This window comes from Sinocyclocheilus grahami, unplaced genomic scaffold (assembly GCF_001515645.1).
Source record: "Sinocyclocheilus grahami isolate Dianchi unplaced genomic scaffold, SAMN03320097.WGS_v1.1 scaffold5.1, whole genome shotgun sequence".
Lineage (NCBI taxonomy): Eukaryota > Metazoa > Chordata > Actinopteri > Cypriniformes > Cyprinidae > Sinocyclocheilus > Sinocyclocheilus grahami.
Genome location: NW_015505184.1, coordinates 4,227,871 through 4,243,941, shown reverse-complemented (window position 1 = coordinate 4,243,941; position 16,071 = coordinate 4,227,871). Strand labels below are relative to the sequence as shown.

Genomic DNA, 16,071 nt, shown 5'->3' with positions numbered 1-16,071 from the left:
AATTGACCCTTATGACTGATTTAGGGGTCCAGGGTCACACACACACACACACACACACACACACATATATATATATATATATATATATAAAATATAGTATATAAAGCTAATTAGTAATGCTAAATTAGTTTGAGATTTGGGACATTTTAAATACAATTTAAAATCTTGATTTGAGGGATTTGTTGTTTTTCAATATATAAACATTAAAAAAATGCATCAGTATTATACAATATATTATTTATCCAAATTTAAGCCATCCCTCAGTAAACTACTGTAGTTTGGGACCAAATGTTGGTTTAGTTGCCAATAAACATATTTACCGTAAATTAAATATTAATATTTGTTTGTTCATTATTTTTCCGTAAATGTGGTAATGGAGTTGAATGGTTGAGCTTGACAAATGCAGTTAACATTACAATTTGTGTAAAAAATAGAAAGTGATTACAATGAGATAAGCACTTGTCTACCCAACATTGTGTAGGTCCAAATGAAGTTACTTGTATTGGTGGAAATCATTAAGTCGCACTCGCAGTGTTGCACTCAAAATGTAGGACAAAGCTAAATATTGCATTTTATAGGGTAATATTAATTAACATTTTGGTATAGATATTTGGGCAATACAATTACAAGTGTTTTTAAAGGAGATTATTTATTTATTTTTGTTTTCAGGACATAGTTACAAAAATAATCTAATGAAGAGCTGTGTAACTACAGTTACTTTGTTCAGCTTTGATCAACTTAGTTGTTCAACACAAAGACGGCAAGGCATGCTGATATGACATAAGGCGACTGGAGATCTGTGTAGGCAATTTACAATCTGTGAGTTACAATCCTGAGATCTATTGATCAAAAAAAAAAAAAAACATTATCATGTACAAAAGACACTCAACCAAACGCTTAGTTTATGGCATGGAAGTCCTGGGTTTACAGGTTCATTGTTTGAATTTCCCAAGGTGTTCTCTTGAGATGATGAGCCTTTGGATTTGTGCAGTCCCTTCATAAATCTGTGGATGCAGACAATAAGACATTAGTCACATTTCAGAATCTTTACCAATTCAAATAAACAAAGTTGGGTCTACAATCCTTACCTGGTAAATCTTAGCATCTCTCATCAGCTTCTCCACAGGATATTCACTATTGAAACCATTCCCACCAAAGATCTGGACGGCATCAGTGGCACACTGATTTGCAATGTCTCCAGCAAAGGCCTTAGCGATCGAGGCATAGTAGGTGTTCCTGCGGCCCTGATCCACTTCCCAGGCTGCTCTCTGATAGGCCATTCTGGCAAGTTCAACTTTCATGGCCATTTCAGCCAGAAGGAATGACACAGCCTGGTGCTGGGGTCACAAAAAAAACAGTCTGATTACAGTCTTATTAACCTCATGATATCAGTCTGGCTTATCAAACATGTTGATTGAAACAGACACCTACCTCTGCAATAAACTTGCCAAAAGTCTTTCTTTCCAAAGCATACTTTGTGGCCTCTTCCAGTGCTCTCTGTGCAAGTCCTGTGGCACCTGCAGCCACCTGAAAAACATCAAGAGGTTATTTATATAGTACCATGAAGAATTTGTTAGCAATAATAACTGCAAAAGAACACTTACTGGTGGTCTAGTCTTGTCAAATGCACCCATGGCAATCTTGAAGCCGGTTCCTTCTCCAATCAAAACATTCTCCTTCGGGATTCTTACATCCTCAAACGTGATGCCCCTGGTGTCTGAGCATCTCTGGCCCATGTTCAATTCCTGTTGAACAAAAGAATGTAGACATAAGCAAATTGTGCAGAATCTCTTTAGTGTAATTAATATAAGTGTATAAGTATTATCTGAGTGCATCAGACTGCAGTTGTCAGCAGCTTGTACCTTTCTGCCAGGCTGGACTCCTGGGGTGTCAGCTTCAACAATAAAGCCTGTGAAAGCCCTGCTAGTAGGGCATTTGGGATCGGGATCTGTGCAGGCCAGAAGGAAGTACCTATAAATGCAAACAGAAGGATTGATAATAGATCCAAAACACAATTATGAGTTACGGAATAAGAATTTTACATACCAGTTTGCTTTTCCTCCATTGGTGATCCACATTTTCTGACCATTGATCACATACTCGTCTCCTTTCTTAACAGCCCGGGTCTTTATCCCAGCCACATCAGAGCCAGCTCCCGGCTCGGTCACACAGTATGCCTGTCGACACAGTCACATTTTGATAAGCACAAGCGGATATCGATGTACTACTAAAGGGCATACTTCATAAATCATAAAAATATTAATGATTAGAAAAACTATGACACACTTACACACATTAGTGGTTCTTCTGCCATTCTGCCCAAATATTTCTTCTTCTGGGCATCATTACCAGCAATAATGACGGGCATTTGCTGCATGGAAAAAAAAAAATCACATTCAAATTTAACTTACAACAATAAATTCTGGCATGCACAAATGACCATTTCATTTAAATATTAAATGATGCACACTTTCATAAAACTGCACTTACTCCCAGAGAGTTTGCCTCAATGGCTGTCTGTACCCCAGTGCAGCCAAAGGCTAGTTCTTCTGTGATGAGACAGGAATCAAATATGCCCAGACCCATACCACCTGAAATGTATAGCAAAATGCAACATGATCAGAATTAAAGGAATGTTTGTCTTCATGTTGTACCAAACTCCTATGTCTTACTTTCTTCCATTACACACAAAATGTACATTTGTAAAGTATATCTTGGGTACGCTTTTCAATACCATGAAAAGAAGGAAGCAGCCTTAGACGTTACACCTATTGAGTGTTGGTTGAGCATCTGATGCATTAGGCACACAAAATAGCAAACACTTTGAGAACTTTGAAGTTGTCATCTCCTTTCCGGGAGATGTGCGTGTCCCATCCCATTCTTTGACGGCCCACTTGGAAACAAAGCCTTGAGGCCAAACTGCCTCACAAAAGAAGAAAGCTGCCGTGTTTACAACTATGACAATGAGCGCTTGTCAGGATCAATTAAAACCTGGATTTTCAAAGGTATGTGAAGTTCATAGCATAGTCTCTTGACCACTGAAGACGACATTCTTGATTAATGATTGGTTGCACGCCGGTCTGTTATTGTAGGGACATCGACTTTACATTTTCACACCCCTAAACAGGACTCTGAACAGAACAAACTGTGATTGCTTTACAGTCAAATGGCCAATGAAAACTGCAATGGGGTCCAGACCTTCTGCCATCAGTCTGAAGGTCTTGCTACGTGAGACTAGACGGTGCCAAGCTCTAAAATGACATAAAATACACCATAAAAGGGTTTCGCATGACTTTTGTGCCTCATTTAATCTATTAACATCCTAAATGTCAGTCTGTTCCCAAGTTTTCTTATGGTTTCAGTAGGGATGCACGATATTGGTTTTTACCGATATGCCAATATTTTTAAACTCATTTGGGCCGATACCGATATATTTCCTTTTGTTTGGGAACACCAAGTCTTGGGTGTGCTGATGCGATTTCTCCTCTCTGCTCGGCTCGTTCGCGAACGACACATCACTACGCTGCACGTGCTTACCGTTTACTCTATCATACACCGAACGCGTCATTCTGTACATGTTTTCACAGATTAAATGCAGCGATCCAAAAGAGTGAATCTAATCATCATACAGACAAAACTTTGCTTCAAGAATGAGCCACACTGCTGATGTGATCTAATCACTAGCACTTTTTACTTTACTTTTAGTCATTTAGCAGACGCTTTTATCCAAAGCGACTTACAAATAAGAAAAAGTAATGAAAACGCTATAAATACATATATATACACACATACACACATTTAAGAAAATTAAATAGAAATGACAAATGCATACAATTCAAAACTAAAACATTTAAATGAAAAGGTCTTTACACTCTTCGGTCTTCACACGACCGCTTCCGCGGTAAACTAAGCTTCTTTTTAATTCGTTTAACAAAACTCAAATTGACTAGCACACACTGAGCATGTGAATTAACATATTCCTCTTATCGGCAAGACATATCGGCATCATTTTTCATATCGGGCCGATGCCGATATTTACATTTAAAGCCATTATCGGCCGAATCCGATATCAGTCCGATAATATCGTGCATGCCTAGGTTTCAGATATGATTTTGTAAAGTACAAGTCATATGGACTACTTTTATGATACTTTTATGGTATAATTGCATAGAAACAAGCAATCAGTAGTACATTATTCAAATGTCTCCTTTTATGTTTCATGACAGAAAGTAAGTCATACAGGTTTTAGAATTACATGAAGGTGAAGAAATGATGACAGAATAAACATTTTTGGGCATCAGTCTTTAAAGTACCTACCACAGTCCTCTGGAATATGTCCATTAATTAGACCCAACTCCCATGCTCTCTTAATGAGAGGAAATGGATACTGCAAAGAGGAAATCAAGAGTTTACTTTTTCCCCCCTCAAATCTAAAAATATATAAATGCAAGATGGTGGACACATGGATTTTAAAAAACCCACTTCACCACTTTTGTCATATGACGGGGCAGCTGGGACAATCTCCTCCCGTGAAAACTTTCTTGCCAACTCCTGGAACTCTTTCTGCTGGTCAGTTAGTTCTGTTAAATTGAGGAATAATGTGTTTGGATGAATTAACAATGCCTTGGTTTTTTGAAAACACAGTGAGCAGAGGATGATAATACATACCAAAGCTGAAGCCTCCAAGAGATTCTTTCAATGCAGCAGTAGCTGCTCTGGCACTAGCTTGAGGTCCAGTACTCTGAAACCTAAGTCCAGCCTGAAAACCTGCCCTCAAAACCTGTTGAACAATGATTAAATACACATTTATGCACTGACATAACAGTTTTAAAGATTTACCAGTGCAGATAATGTCCCTACAGCTAACAAGGAAATGATTAAAATAATAAATAGACAAACCTACCTATATACAACATTATTGCACTTAATCACTTTTATTTTGTTTTAATTGTATAAAATAACATTTATAAAATCGCATAAAGAATGAGTATGTCACACTATATTTATTTACATACAGTATGACAAGATAAGGTTGTTTATAGACAGGGTTATAATAGTCAAAATGAATCTACAAGCAGGAGAAGAGCTGAAACTTTCTTAACTTTACCAATTAACTCATCACAATTAGGAAAACTAAGTACATACGTTAACTCTAGATGCAATGATTTTCTCACCAACTGTGTAGACTCACGTTAGCTGTTGGAATTCAGCAAATTTAACTACCAAGCGCAAGGCTAGCTTTCTCTTCATTTGAGATAAATACAATTGCGAGTATGTGCAAAATAAAAACTGTTCAACAATTACGTCAATAGAAATGCGTGCTTACCTTATTAAAAATCATCGTTATTTCTTAGTGACAATGCTCAGATCCTTCAATGTCCTTACAATGTTCACCCCAGAAAACATGAAGTACTAACCAATCATCGGCCTCTGTTTTATCACGTGATTAAGCACCGTCGCTCTAGTGACTTTTGCCCTACTTTTATTATACAACCCCAAATATGATGAAAATATTACATCTGGTTATCCATATTTACTTCAAAAACATCAAGAACATTAGTCAAATTAAAGAAAATCGTGTCTTTAATGAACGAATTCATATTTTGCTTTAAAAAATGCAAACCTTGCTTCAACCTTCTTTTATGTTTTTCTGGGAAACAGCCCACTGACTAGAAATGAGCAGTGTTGGGGAAAGTTACTTTTAAAAGTAATGCATTACAATATTGCGTTACTCCATAAAAAAGTAACTAATTGCGTTACTTGGTTACTTTTTATGGAAAGTAATGCGTTACGTTACTTTAGCGGTACTTTTTAAATCTGGACAGGGCTTGCTTGTTTGTTTTTAAAATAAACAAAGTTATATTTTTGGCAAATATAAAAGCCTTTTCACACCAAAAGTGAAATGAATAAGCCTCAGGCTGAAGGGAAAGTACATTTACGTCCGTACAGTAGAATGCAGAAGAAGACATTTCAACACACTTCAGCAATAAAAACACACACAAATGTTGTCTAGAGTAATTTTTGCTTAACTGGATCATCGAAGGTCAGAAGCAAAGACATTGGTTAATAGAATGGGATTAAATACATAAAGGATATTTGTGATGTTTAGCATTTAATTATTGCAGGTTTGCGTCATATTCTGAGTTGCATTATTTTTTATTCATTTTGAGGAATACTGAATCTGTGGGGGGTTTTTTTGTGAGTGAGATAATGCATATTCATATTTATTTTAGAACTACAGTAACATCTGATTTCTCTCAACATGGGGACAGGAGAGCCGTCAATCAATAAATTGGAAAAAAAGTAACTTGCGTTACTTATTTGAAAAAGTAACTCAGATATTCTCTTGTAAATTAAAAAGTAATGCGTTACTTTACTAGTTACTTGAAACAAGTAATCTGATTACGTAATTCGCGTTACTTGTAATGCGTTACCCCCAACACTGGAAATGAGCAATTCATTCAAAGAGAATAATACTTATTCATTAATGCTATCAATTATTAAAGAATGTATTTATAAACTTGACAAATAAAACTGTATTTATAAAACATGTAGGCCTATTATAGAGGATGGAAAAGGTAGGATTTTTGAAAAGAAACCTCATGATTTAAAATAAAAAATGTAAATACTAAATACTAAGAAGTAAAATATAATGTATAATGTTCATAATCAAAATCAAAATAAGCAAAAATAAAATCGACATTTTCAGTTGTATTCAATTTGAAGTTTTATTCCATTTTAAATAAGAGTAGTGTAACATGCAGTGTATCCAGTAGAGGGGGAATGAGTAAACACACATGGGCGGATATCGCCCTTTAGACCGGTGGAGGAGATACATAGCTGTCTTGACAGATGCCACTATCCGAGAGAAAGCTCTGACGGGAGTAACAATGCTCAGCTGTATCTAGACCTTTTGTCGTACGGTTCGTTTATTACACCGGATCTCAGTAAAAGTGGACAAACCGGGAAAGCACATGTGAGGGTAATGCTCGCTGACGGCCGAACTGCTACAGTGTTGGTGTTGACATCCTCAGCTAACGTTAGCTCTCGGCTAGCGCACTCAAACTTGAGGAGGAGATGTCTCCAGACGACAACCCTCACACCCTCCTGGGAAGGATACGGTTTTTAAACAAGTGCAGTGAGTGTTTCCGAAAAAGTGAAGCTCTGCCGGAGTCCCTGTGTTACGTGCCGAAAGAGGTTTGCTACAAAATCTGTAAGGACTCGTCGTCGGGCTCCGCTTCCGCGTCTTCGTCAACAGCTGGCAACTCAGGAGGCAAGAGTGTGGTGTCGGTGTGGGAAAGCCCACATCAGGCTCCACACAAGAAATTATGCAAGTGTAACATCGAACCCAAAAAAGGCACATGTATACGGACAACAGGGGAAGAGTACTGCAACAGCCACGGCCTGTGGGTCAAAATAAGCAAGGTATGCACTATCTGTATGGGCTGTTGTCGGGAACTGGTGTCTGAAGGTATTTGGATTGATCTGCTGTATCATTATTGCTCTCTGAATACACAGGACTTCCTGGTCCGTAATGTGTGTGTGGCTCTCAGAATTTTCCACTCTTCTGATCAATGGACATTCAAATGTGAGTCAGCCTGTTTTGTTTGTCACTGTGATTGTTTGACTGTTCTGTCCATCACAGGAGCAGCTGGAGGAGTATCGTGCTGGTCTGGCTCTGGACATAGAGGAGGGCTGGATCCTGGTGTGTAAACACACAGAAGGTGGAGACAGGCTTGTGCCGGTGGAATCTCCCGACACTGTCAGCCGCCAGCAGCAGCTGTTTGGTTATGACCACAAGCCATGTAGCAGGTCTGTGTCACCCACCATTGGCCACCATTCTCTAATTCACTGATCCATGATGATGATGATGATGATGATGCATTTATATAGCGCTGTAGTGTGTATTGTTGTACACCCAAACATGATGTACATAACTTCAGTTTATTGAACTGTAAAATTGTGAGCAACATGTTGGGAGCCAAACGTTCAAAAGTCTGTGGTCAGTTTTTTTTTTGTAAAGGAATTACTACTTTTATTCAGTAAGGATTGAACAAATTATCATTAAAGACATCGTTAAAGACATTTATAATCTTACATAAGATTTCTGTTTCAAAAGAATCCTGTTCTTTTGAACTGTCAAATGGAAAAGGATCATGGTTTCCACAAAAGTATTAAACTGTTTTGAATATTGTCGATAATAAGAAATGTGTCTTGAGCTCCCAATATGGCATATTAAAATGATTTCTGAAGGATCATTTGACACTTGATCATGTGACACTGGAGTAATAGCTGCTGAAAATTCAGCTTTGCCAACCCAGGAATACATTTAAATATATTTTAAAATATTAATAAAACAGCTATTTTTAATTGAAATAATATTTTACAACATTACTGTTTTACTAAATTTGATTGATTGATTGATGCAGGCTTGGTGAGCATAAAAGGCTTTAAAAAAATAGACCACAAATCTTTAAAGGGGTCATATGATGCGATTTCAAGTTTTCCTTTCTCTTTGGAGTGTTACAAGCTGATTGTGCATTGATAAGATCCCTGAAGTTGCAAAGACTAAAGTCTCAAAACCAAAGAGATATTCTTTATCAAAGTTAAGACTCTGCCACGCCCCCCTAAAACAGCTCATTCAGCTCATGCTGGTGTTCGGCCAATCACAATGCACTGGGTCAGCTGGCCAATCAGAGCAGACTGCTCTTGTCGGAAGGAGGGACTTTGTAGAAAATGAAGCGTTTGAGAGAGGCGGGGCATAGAGGACCTACAATAATGTACAGTATTTGAAAAATAATGTGTTTTTTGAACATTAAAGCATGTCAACATATTCTGTTACACCAAATACACAAAATAATGGTCTTTAAAAAAGCATCATATGACCCCTTTAAAAAATTGTATTTGCTTTATTATAGCAGAAAATAGTTTTGCAGTCTTAAGGTAACACCTCAGTCAGTTATTTTAAAGTGCCCCATTATGCCTTTTTAAATAGTACCTTTCATGCAGTGTGTCATGTAGCTGTATGTGAACATAAACTATCTGCAAAGTTGTGAAGCCGACAGTGCATGATAAATAAAGTTATTGTCTATCAAAAAAAAAAAAAGAGTCGTCAGGAATTTGAATCTTATTCTGTTACGGCTCTGCGTCACGAAGTAATACATTTGCAAAATGTCTGCCCACGTTCTAAGTTACGTCGCCAACTTGCCCACCCACAAACAGTCAAATTTCCCTGTGGTTACCATCATGTCGAGAAGACGCTGTATACTACGCTGTGAGAGTAAATTTGTTTTATCACATCTTATAATTACCACAAACTTGTTAACACTTGACACTTACCACTGAGAAACATCCTGCTCCAGTCATGCTTGCGAATCAGTTTCTTGTCGATCAGCCAGTTCAACCGTTTCATCATCAGACTTGGGCTCGAATTGGTAAGGTACAATCCATACCATATTTTCTATGTATTGACAAGTCTCCAGGGCTGTCATTCCGTCATGGTAATGGGCGTTTCGTTTCCGTGGTAGACCAATCCAGAGCCAATATCTCTACAGCTCTGGACCAATCACAAAGGACTGCACCATCTGACCAATCACAGCAGTGAGGGCTCACGGAAAGGAGAGGTTTAGAGAGACTAATTCTTTGAACTGCTTTGCACAAGTCATTTACGAATTAAATCTATTTTTTGTGAAAACTAATGTGTTTTTTGACCTTGCATGCATGTAAACCTGTTTTAGGAGACTCATAAAACAATATTAGCAACCTTAAAAATGGCTATAATAGAGGAACTTTAAATATAAGCTGCCACTGAAATTTAACTGGGCGGTCTGACATATTCAGCTTAGTACTTGAATTCCCAGTCTGCGTGAAATTTATATTAAGATATTAAAGTGTTGATTGTAAATAACTGTATCCTGACAATTCAATGAATGTAAAGTACCAACATTTTTCCTAAATGGTTTTGTAGGTGGGAGCAGGTGATGGATGTGGAAAACTCCTTACACATGGGTGCCAAACCCAAGGTGGCAGAGCCGGACGAGGTCGCTGTTCGCAAACTGAGGTGAGTGGATGCTTTGACACAAAAATGTAAAGGAAAAAATCTGCATGTTTGCACCACATGGCTTGCATTTGGTGAACAAGAGTCGAATTAATATATTCTAATATTAAGAAGCAGTTGTCAAAATATTTTGTTCCTAAGAAATAATGGTAATAACAAAATATTATTCCAAACTAAGTTTCTTTCTTTTTATAAGGCGTTTTTCTTCATTATGATATCAGAAAATGTAAAACATGCTTATCATAGCATGTACTTTATGAATTGCTTTTTCTTTTCTTTTTTTGAATAAATGAATAGATCTGGGGGGGGGAAATGAGCATGATTTTATTGACCCAGATCTTCCTAATCCTTTGATGGACTGTATGCAAACTCTGTCTTCCAGGTATGTACCTCCTACATGGACGTTTGAATGTGATGAGGACCTAGTACACTACTTCTATGACCACATTGGGAAAGAAGATGAAAACCTTGGCAGCGTGAAGCAATGCGTGACCAGCATTGATGTGTCTTCTAGTTCGGTATGTGAGGGCTTAGTATTATTCTATATTATATTGAAGAGCAGAGAGCCATGAACATATCAGGTGTTCTAGACTAGTAAGTGAGTTTTTCTGTTTGAAGGAGGACCCCAGTGGTGGCGCAAGCTGCCTGACAGATGGAGACACTGAGACATTCTGGGAGAGTGATGGCATGCAGGGACAGCACTGGATCCGGCTGCACATGAAGAGAGGCACTGTGGTCAAGTAAGGGCAGCTCATCTGCTAGTCACCTTTGGGACTGACTCTCTGAACTGTCATTTTGCAAGTGAAATCAGATCTGATCATTCAGATTGAGACACATTCCACAAAATCAGATTTTAATTTCATTTCAAACCTTGTGCTTTTTTTTTTGCTAATCAGACTGCAGAAAACTGCGCCAGATTTCATTCAGATTAAAAAAGCTGATCAGAAGCAAAATAAACTATTTAGTTTTCTCTTCTTTTAGCAAACTGATATTAACAGTGGACTCGACAGATGATAACTACATGCCCAAAAGAGTGACTGTATATGGTGGAGAGGGAGATAATCTCAAGAAATACAGTGATGTATCAATAGATGAGTAAGTAATTTTTTTATTATTATTATTTAAAGCCTAACAAACATTTTTGGTGCAATATTTTGTTTGGAAAATGTGCTTGGGATATTTTCTTTTAAAATAAATGTCACTTTGCTATTTTGTTATCTAATGTGATAACATTCATGCATTTTTAAGTGTGGTTTAAAGGTCTAATTAATTTTTGGGGCCAATTACCATTTTATATGTATAAGCTGCTGTAGAAGCACTATTTTGAAGTTATAAATATGTAGAGGTTATATAAGATTCTGAATATTTTGGGATGCACTAAAGGCAGTAGTAAGAGGTAAAATGATATCCATTACATCTAATTTAAAGCTGCAGTCTGTAACTTTTGGCGCTCTAGCGGTTAATAAACAGAACTGCGTGCGTCTTGCGGAAGAACAATGTAGCCGGAGCTACTTCTCTCTGTTTATGTCTATGAATCACTCTACTGTAGTGATTCAGGACAAGCCAAAAACACGGTTCATGTTCGATCATTTGGCCCCAACTTTATTAAAGGCTTATAGTTGGGTAGTACAAAAAAGGGAAATCTTACCTTCCTGGAGAGAAGCGATTATCTCGGTCATTTTAAAGGAGTTGGAATGTGGTAACTATCGGCCAATTAATGTTCTAAATGTTGTCTATAAGTTATTTAGCTCCATTTTAGCAAGAAGATTAGAAAAGATTCTCCCAGACCTCATTCATTTAGATCAAACAGGCTTTATTTGTCAAAGGCAAGCATCGGACTACATCAGAAGAACTTTACATATTCTTAGTTTCATTTCAATTCATAATGTGGAAGCTGCACTATTGAGTTTAGATGCAGAGAAAGCCTTTGACTCCGTGAGATGGAGTTTGCTAAAGGTATTAGCAAAATTTGGATTTCACAAGAATTTTACTGGAATGATTAGAACATTATATGATAAGCCTTATGCAAGGATTAAAATTAATGGAGGTTTATCAGATCCATTTAAATTAGAGCGGGACACAAGACAGGGGTGCCCCATTTCACCACTTCTTTTTGCCTTATTTATTGAAGCATTGAGCCAATGCATTAGGCAAAACCAATCAATTAAAGGGATGGATATGGGGTCCGGAGAGCATAAATTAGCCCTCTTTGCCGACGATATATTGATGTGCTAACCTGCAAAGTCACTTCCTATACTATTTAACCTCCTTAAGTGTTAACATTTAATTATGATCCACCTAGACAAATTAAAGAGAAATATAATTTAAAATGGGATACAAAATCAATTAATTATTTAGGAGTAAATTTGTCTGGAGACCATTCAACATTATTTGATTTAAATGACGGTCCCTTGAATAAAATAAATAAAATCTGATTTAGTACGTTGGAACCTTATTCCTTTGTATAGTCTAAGTTCCAAAGCTGATTCAGTGCGGATGATCATTCTTCCAAAATTATTGTACTTATATCAGACACTTCCAGTAGAAATTTACAGTCAACAATTTACAGAATGGAATAAATTATTATCTAGATTTTTATGGCAGGGTAAAAAATACGATTTAAAACATTACTATTAAGTAAAGAAAAAGGTGGGTTAGGCCTTCCATGCTTACAACAATAATATTATGAGGCCCAATTAAGGCTATTAGTCTGCTGGAGTAGTCCAATATATTCAGCAAGATGAATTGAAATAGAAAGAGGGATGATGGAAGAGTCTCAGTTATCTCCCCTGATTGCTGATAACAAACTAAGAAGTATAATGATTAAGGAAACAAACCCATGGATCAATTTATTACTTAAAATTTGGCATCAAGCAAAGAAAATAGGTGGTTTGGAAGATGCATCGAATATATTAAGATGGTGTGCCTTTGATACTGATTTTGTCCCAAACAGAATACATGACCGATTTCGAATCTGGGCTAAGCTAGGAATTTCAAATTATTACACATTTTTCAACAAGGGCAAAATCCAAAGCTTTGAATCACTAAAGGGAAAATATGGGCTTAATCAAAATGACATCTATAGAAATCTTCAAGTGAGGCACTATATTGAATGTAATATCAAACCAGAAATATTGAAAATCACTGAGACAGGCTCAATCATGTAATAAGATTATTTCAAAATAATGTAATGGATTTCTCCAAACTGTACCCGAAAACACATTTTATGTTAGAGACAAATGGAAGAGAATTTTAATGGCTCAGATGAGGATTGGGAGAAAATTTGTAAAACACAGTGGAAGTCTACAAGCTCAGCCATGTGGAGAGAATTTTGTTGGAAGAATGTTATTAGGTTCTTTATTACACCATCACAGAAAAAACACCAAGGGAAGGGTACTACGTGCTGGAGATTATGTGGGAAAAAGGAAGCGAACCACTACCATATTTTTGGGGGGTGTCAGAAATTAACCCCATATTGGCAAGAGAATAAAAGGAATCTGGAAGCTGCTTTTGAAGTAGAGATTGTTTTTAATTGTGAATCTCTATATTTGGGTAATAAACTAGTAAAAAAGTGATTACTAAAAAATGGCTAAAGCCAGAGTCACCCACAGTTGAAGAGTGGATTGATACAATACACATTATATATGTGATGGAAATCTTTTTCATTAAAGGGGTCATATGATGCAATTTAAATTTTTCCTTTCTCTTTGGAGTGTTACAAGCTCTTGGTGCATAAAGAAGATCTGTAAAGTTGCAAAGACTAAAGTCTCAAATCCAAAGAGATATTCCTTATGAAAGTTAAGAGTCAACCACGCCTACCTAAAACGGCTCGTTCTAACACGCCCCCACATACCTACGTCACTATCTGGAAAGATTTGCATAACGCCGCCCAAATGTTCACGCAAAGAAAGAAGGCGTAACTTTTATTCTCGCTGTAGTATTGTTGTTGCCGCCGCCATGTCGTGAAGGCGCCTGTGTGTTTCATTGTAAAAGCGAAACTACTTTGTTTGGCCTTCCAAAAGAGGACGATGATCCATGCTGGTTGCTGAGGAAATACAACAACTTTGCGCTGTGGATCACCGGATCGGCTTTCACCATGGACGAAGCGGAGTCCAGCCCGGGGTCGTCACATGTGGTTGCCGCATGCCTCCTTTGTCGAATCCACCGGCCGCGCCATTCTCAAGCCCGTTGCCTCTGCTCACTCTAGCTGTCCGGCCGTTCCTCACGCTAGCCCCCGGCCTCTGCTCACTCTAGGCAGTCGCCGCTCACTCTAGGCTGCCGTGTGTGACGCTGTGTTGGAAGAATGTTATTAGGTTCTTTATTACACAATCACAGAAAAAACACCAAGGGAAGGGTACTAGCTGCTGGAGATTATGTGGGGAAAAGGAAGCTAACCACTATCATATCTTTTGGGGGTGTCAGAAATTAATCCCATATTGGCAAGAGATTAAAAGGAATCTGGAAGCTGTTTTTGAAGTAGAGATTGTTTTTAATTGTGAATCTCTATATTTGGGTAATTTAAATTTACATGGGTGGAACAATAAGGATAAGAAACTGTTGTTAATTCTTCTGGCGGCTAGTAAAAAAGTAATTACTAAAAAATGGCTAAAGCCAGAGTCACCCACAGTTGAAGAGTGGATTGATACAATACACATTATATATGTGATGGAAATCTTTTTCATTAAAGGGGTCATATGATGCAATTTAAATTTTTCCTTTCTCTTTGGAGTGTTACAAGCTCTTGGTGCATAAAGAAGATCTGTAAAGTTGCAAAGACTAAAGTCTCAAATCCAAAGAGATATTCCTTATGAAAGTTAAGAGTCAACCACGCCTACCTAAAACGGCTCGTTCTAACACGCCCCCACATACCTACGTCACTATCTGGAAAGATTTGCATAACGCCGCCCAAATGTTCACGCAAAGAAAGAAGGCGTAACTTTTATTCTCGCTGTAGTATTGTTGTTGCCGCCGCCATGTCGTGAAGGCGCCTGTGTGTTTCATTGTAAAAGCGAAACTACTTTGTTTGGCCTTCCAAAAGAGGACGATGATCCATGCTGGTTGCTGAGGAAATACAACAACTTTGCGCTGTGGATCACCGGATCGGCTTTCACCATGGACGAAGCGGAGTCCAGCCCGGGGTCGTCACATGTGGTTGCCGCATGCCTCCTTTGTCGAATCCACCGGCCGCGCCATTCTCAAGCCCGTTGCCTCTGCTCACTCTAGCTGTCCGGCCGTTCCTCACGCTAGCCCCCGGCCTCTGCTCACTCTAGGCAGTCGCCGCTCACTCTAGGCTGCCGTGTGTGACGCTGTGTTTCGTTGTGAAAGCGAAACTACTTTATTTGGCTTTCCAAAAATGGACACAACTAGAAATCAGTCGTTAAGTTGTATTTACAATAGGGCTGCACGTTAAATATCGCACGAAAAAAGTTCAGTAAAGCCGGTTCTGTAATCAGCGGTAAATCTCTACACGTGCGTGCTTTCACATGGAGCAGCATTAACTACACAGAGCCATTGTTCACAGACAAGCTGCGCAAAACATGCCCTAATTTACAACACTGTTCCAGAAAACTTCAACCCAAATAAGTCTGGAGACATGCTTGGCCAATCCATCACCTTTACCCTCAGCTTCTTTAGCAAGGTAGTGGTCGTCTTGGAGGTGTGTTTGGGGTCTTTATCGTGTTGGAATACTGCCCTGCGGCCCAGTCTCCGAAGGGAGGGGATCATGCTCTGGTTCAGTATGTCACTGTACATGTTGGCATTCATGGTTCCCTCAATGAACTGTAGCTCCCCAGTGCCGGCAGCACTCATGCAGCCCCAGACCATGACACTCCCACCACCATGCTTGACTGTAGGCAAGACACATTTGTCTTTGTACTCCTCACCTGGTTGCCGCCACACATGCTTGACACCATCTGAACCAAATAAGTTTATCTTGGTCTCATCAGACCACAGGACATGGTTCCAATAATCCATGTCCTTAGTCTGCTTGTCTTCAGCAAACTGTTTGCGGGCTT

The 16,071-nt window shown here is 38.3% G+C and overlaps 2 protein-coding genes across 2 annotated transcripts in view; one reads left to right on the top strand and one right to left on the bottom strand.

Moving 5' to 3' along the window:
- Positions 1-630: 630 nt before the first annotated feature.
- LOC107584839 (medium-chain specific acyl-CoA dehydrogenase, mitochondrial-like) lies at positions 631-5,421 on the bottom strand. The gene is made up of 12 exons (XM_016271602.1): positions 5,327-5,421; positions 4,669-4,780; positions 4,483-4,580; positions 4,318-4,387; positions 2,491-2,591; positions 2,291-2,371; positions 2,047-2,177; positions 1,863-1,971; positions 1,605-1,745; positions 1,432-1,527; positions 1,089-1,337; positions 631-1,004 (listed from the first exon to the last, which is right to left on the bottom strand). The coding sequence occupies exons 1-12, from the start codon at positions 5,339-5,341 to the stop codon at positions 933-935; spliced, it is 1,275 nt and encodes a 424-aa protein (XP_016127088.1). The 5' UTR covers positions 5,342-5,421; the 3' UTR covers positions 631-932.
- Positions 5,422-6,786: 1,365 nt separating this feature from the next.
- LOC107586003 (E3 ubiquitin-protein ligase HECTD3-like) overlaps positions 6,787-16,071 on the top strand; it is a 44,988-nt gene continuing 35,703 nt past the window's right edge. The window contains exons 1-6 of the mRNA XM_016273219.1: positions 6,787-7,425; positions 7,646-7,812; positions 9,968-10,060; positions 10,440-10,575; positions 10,676-10,797; positions 11,039-11,152. Of these exons, the coding sequence (XP_016128705.1) occupies positions 7,078-7,425; positions 7,646-7,812; positions 9,968-10,060; positions 10,440-10,575; positions 10,676-10,797; positions 11,039-11,152 (980 nt within the window). The 5' untranslated portion in view covers positions 6,787-7,077. The remainder of the gene's footprint in view (positions 7,426-7,645; positions 7,813-9,967; positions 10,061-10,439; positions 10,576-10,675; positions 10,798-11,038; positions 11,153-16,071) is intronic.

Bases quoted from the DNA above. Each gene is read 5' to 3' on its own strand.
- LOC107584839 (XM_016271602.1), bottom strand. The intron at 2,592-4,317 runs GTAGGTACTTTA...TATACATTTCAG, and splicing joins ACATATTCCAGAGGACTGTG to GTGGTATGGGTCTGGGCATA. The intron at 1,528-1,604 runs GTAAGTGTTCTT...GATGTTTTTCAG, and splicing joins TTGACAAGACTAGACCACCA to GTGGCTGCAGGTGCCACAGG.